This window comes from Humulus lupulus, chromosome 1 (assembly GCF_963169125.1).
Source record: "Humulus lupulus chromosome 1, drHumLupu1.1, whole genome shotgun sequence".
In the NCBI taxonomy this organism is placed as follows: Eukaryota; Viridiplantae; Streptophyta; class Magnoliopsida; order Rosales; family Cannabaceae; genus Humulus; species Humulus lupulus.
The window spans coordinates 250265222-250269239 of record NC_084793.1 but is presented as its reverse complement, the minus strand read 5'-3'; the positions used below and the strand labels follow the sequence as shown (position 1 = coordinate 250269239).

Below are 4018 nucleotides of genomic sequence, written 5' to 3'. Positions count from 1 at the left end.
GAGCATTCCTCAACCTCATCAGGAAACTTCATAGCCTTAAGAACATTAAAATTCACCTTTTCAGCTTGGACCCTCATGGTAAGCTCACCCTTTTGCACATCTATCAAAGTTCTTCCTGTTGCATGAAATGGCCTCCCCAGAATAATATACACCTTTCTATCCACCTCATAGTCTAGCACAATAAAATTAGCAGGGAATATGAATTTGTCTACCCTTACCAAAACATCTTTAATCTTCCCATCTGGATGAGTAAGAGATCTATCTGCAAGTTGAAGAGTAACAGGAGTAGGCTTGATTTCTCCAATCCCCAATTGCTTGAAAATAGACATTGACATCAAATTAATGCTAACACCCAAATCACATAAAGCCATCCCACAATAAGTGTCTCCAATAGTACATGGAATAGTGAAACTCCGAGGATCCTTAAACTTTGGTGGCAACTTGTCTTGTAGAAATGAACTACACTCCTTAGTTAGAGCCACAGTTTCAAACTCTCATAACCTTCTCTTCCTTGTAAGAACATCTTTCATGAATTTCACATAGTTAGGCATTTGCTCAAGTTCCTCTACAAGTGGGATGTTGATATGCAACTGCTTCAACATATCTAGAAATTTCTTGAATTGAGAATCCAACTTTTGCTTCTGAAAACGTTGAGGAAATGGAGGAAGCTGCTTTGAAATTGAGCTGTCTGGGCGACTATGCTGTAGCAATTGTGCAACATTCTGGGCAGAGGCAAATTTTGGTACACTAGAAATTTCAACATCGTTTTGGATTTCCTCATTTATTTGGATTGAAGTGGGCTCATCCTCATGCCCAGAATTTGTCTTGTTATTCTCCAACTCTTTCCCACTTCTCTAAGTGATGAATTTACAATGTTCCTTGCCCACATTTCTTAGATTCTCGGTATCACTTGGCAATGCGCCATGGGGTCTATTTCTAAGCTCATTAGCTAGTTGCCCAACCTAATTTTCTAAATTCCTGAATGATGTCGCTTGGCTTTGAATCATGGCTTCATTCTTCACTATATACTCTTTCAACATATTCTTAAGAGAGTTAGATTGCATTGCTTGTTGTTGTGGCCTTTGTTGTTGTGCTTGTGGAGAATAGCCCGGTGGGAATTGGGATGCATATATGAAGTGCTAGGGCCAACCCATTGATTATTCCAAGAAAAGTTGGGATGTTGCCTCCATGATGGATTGTAGGAATTAGAATAAGGACCATTCCTATTTTGGTTCCCCATGTAACACACAACTGCGAAATTGGAAGGACAATTGTAAAAAATATGACCCTCACCACAATACACACAAGAAATGTTCTCCATTTGCCCCATTTGTGACCCCATAGGCTGCCCCATTGACTGATTCATCCCCATGTTCATTGTCTTAAGCATATTCAAAATAGAGGAAACTTGGGCCGCCAAGGAAGTGATGGCATCTACATCATGAATACTAGCCACCTTTCTACCTGTAGATGATCTAGTAGTGGGCCACTGATAGTTGTTGGATATCCTCTCAAGGATTTCATATGCCTCATTATAGGACTTAGCAAGAAGAACCCCATTCCCCGAATCATCAACCACCATTCTTGTGTAAGTGTTGAGACCATTATAGAACGTCTCCATTTGGATGCAACGAGGAATGCCATGATGAGGGAATTTCGTAACAACTCCTTAAACCACTCCCATGCCGCATATAAAGATTCTTCATCAAGTTGCTGAAATGAAGTAATCTCATTGCGGAGCTTGGAATTCTTAGTGGGAGGAAAGTGCTTCATCAAAAACCGCTCAGCCAACACTTGCCAAGTAGTCATAGAATCAGATGGCAAAGAGTTCAACTAAGCTCTCGCTCTGTTTCTCAAGGAGTATGGGAACACTTTCAATCTCAGGGCATCCTCTGTAACTCTGAGACACTTGAAAGAATCACTCACTTCAATGAACAAGGGAAGATGAAGGTGAGGATCTTCTGTTGGCATCCCACTGAATTGGCCCACAGTTTGAAGCATTTGGAACATAACCGAATACAATTCAAACTATGCAACCTGAATTTCTGGTCTCACAATTCCTGGATTGTGCTCGTTGAAGAGGGGGAGAGTGTATTGCCTAATGGCATGATCTCAATCATAAACTATAATAACAACGTTCTGCCCATTATTAACAACTACTCCCCATTGAGCTACTCTTTCTTGAGCAGCTCCTGCTTGATTTGCTGCCCTTTGAGCGGCTCCCTGTTGAGCTCCTTGCTCAACATCCATCACTACTACTTCCCTTTTGGATTTTTGTAATTTTTGCCTTCTTCTGAATGTACGTTCAATTTCTAGATCAAGGGGAAGTAGTTTAGGGTTTTGATTCTTGTTCATGCACTGTGTGAACTTGAATTTGCACGAGAATCACCCAAGTCAGCACTAAATAAAATTAAACCAAATTGCAAGATAATTAATTTCACAATAAATGACTTTAAATAGTCCCCAACAACGGCGCCAAAAGCTTGTTGCGGATAGTATAACAAAGTGCAAGTGTACACTGTCAACAACAAGTAATACAACAACAAGTAGCCGATATCGTCTCCTCAAGGACTGTTTTTTTAAGTTTTTGATTGTGAAACTAAAGTCTAACAAAATGATTTAAAAGCACGAAAATTAATTAAAAATGTTGTGATATAAGAATTGTGCAATTGAGACCTAATTAAATGCAGAAAAATAAAATAAACAACTTGGGAAAATAGTAGCAAAGAGTGACAATTAGTAAGATGGCAACTAGAATTATTATCCCCCTAATATGCAACTCTGACAGTGATGCTGGATTGATGCTGCAGCAACCAGTTGTCTATCAGTCAAGAATTCCAATTAATTTCATAGGCTTTCGTCAAAGTACTATGGTTATAATCATTTAATTAAACCACATATGTGTATGCTATTTTAATTTTATAGATTCCATTCAAGCATCAATTCCATAAGTCTATGCATGGTAATAATATATGTCTATATCACTACAATATTGAAATCAAAGAATTCAAGCATGCACCATTCAAATTGTGTGTCAATTAATTCCAAACTTTTTAGATTTGAACATTAACCCAACTACTCACTATAGGTGATCATTCATTAGCAAGCATTAAACATGATAAACAATTGATTGAATCAACCTTAAATTGCATTTAACATTATAATCAAAGTATCATAAGTCACATATTAGGGTTCAAATTATCCTAGCTAATTAGAGTTTAGATCATAGTTACAAACTCAAAACCACCCAAATAAGGGCAGTCCATATTCAGAAATTTGACAAGAAAAATTAAAGATACTAAGATTAGAGAGAGAGGCAAGCCAATGGGAGGATGTGCCCAAGTTTTCCTTGTCTTCTAGAGTCACCCTTGCCTTTCCTCTTCTTCTTCTTCATATTTAAAGCTCTCCAAAACAATAGGTGTTCTCCTTGTATCAGGGGGCTGCTACTAGTTTTTTCTCTGGTATGTACGTGTCTTGCCAAATTAAGGAAAGATGATGATAGATCACTAGGTCATTCCCCTTCATTACCCACGTGGTCCTTCCTACTTCCATCTCCTTTCTTTCCTTTTTTTTTAAGCAAAATGGACCCATGTAAATTAAAGGCCCAAAAGTCATTTTATTACCTTTCAGCCCAACTCAAATAGGTCCAAAGAAAGAAACTGGGCTGGATATGATAGTTATTTAGTCTCCCACGTGGGTCTTTAAAATAGCTGGCAGGTAGAACGTAATGCTACTTCCATGCTGCAGCATCCCCAAATCCTGATTCACTTTAAGCTTCAAATCCTTCTCAAAATGTCCAAAGCTTTACCAATCATCTGTCAAGACAAAATTCAACAAGTTAGGACATATTTTTCAAACACTATACTAATATTTAATATTATCTTATTATAATTAATATTTGATAAACTAAAATAAAAACACTACAAAACACCCTAAACCACCATTTTCTTGATAAAAATATAAGTTTAAAAGCATAAAAATAACTCTAATTCCTAGAATTATCACTAGGGATGCACAT

The 4018-nt window shown here is 37.6% G+C and overlaps 1 protein-coding gene and 1 non-coding gene across 2 annotated transcripts; one reads left to right on the top strand and one right to left on the bottom strand.

Annotated features, from left to right (window-relative positions):
* Positions 1–494: 494 nt before the first annotated feature.
* LOC133832224 (uncharacterized) lies at positions 495–1621 on the bottom strand. Its single transcript, XM_062262597.1, has 2 exons — positions 1151–1621; positions 495–854 (listed from the first exon to the last, which is right to left on the bottom strand). The coding sequence occupies exons 1-2, from the start codon at positions 1619–1621 to the stop codon at positions 495–497; spliced, it is 831 nt and encodes a 276-aa protein (XP_062118581.1).
* A 16-nt stretch (positions 1622–1637) lies between these two features.
* Positions 1638–1743, top strand: LOC133813416 (small nucleolar RNA R71). The gene has a single exon (XR_009884428.1). It is a non-coding gene; the product is annotated as a small nucleolar RNA R71 (small nucleolar RNA).
* Positions 1744–4018: the final 2275 nt, after the last annotated feature.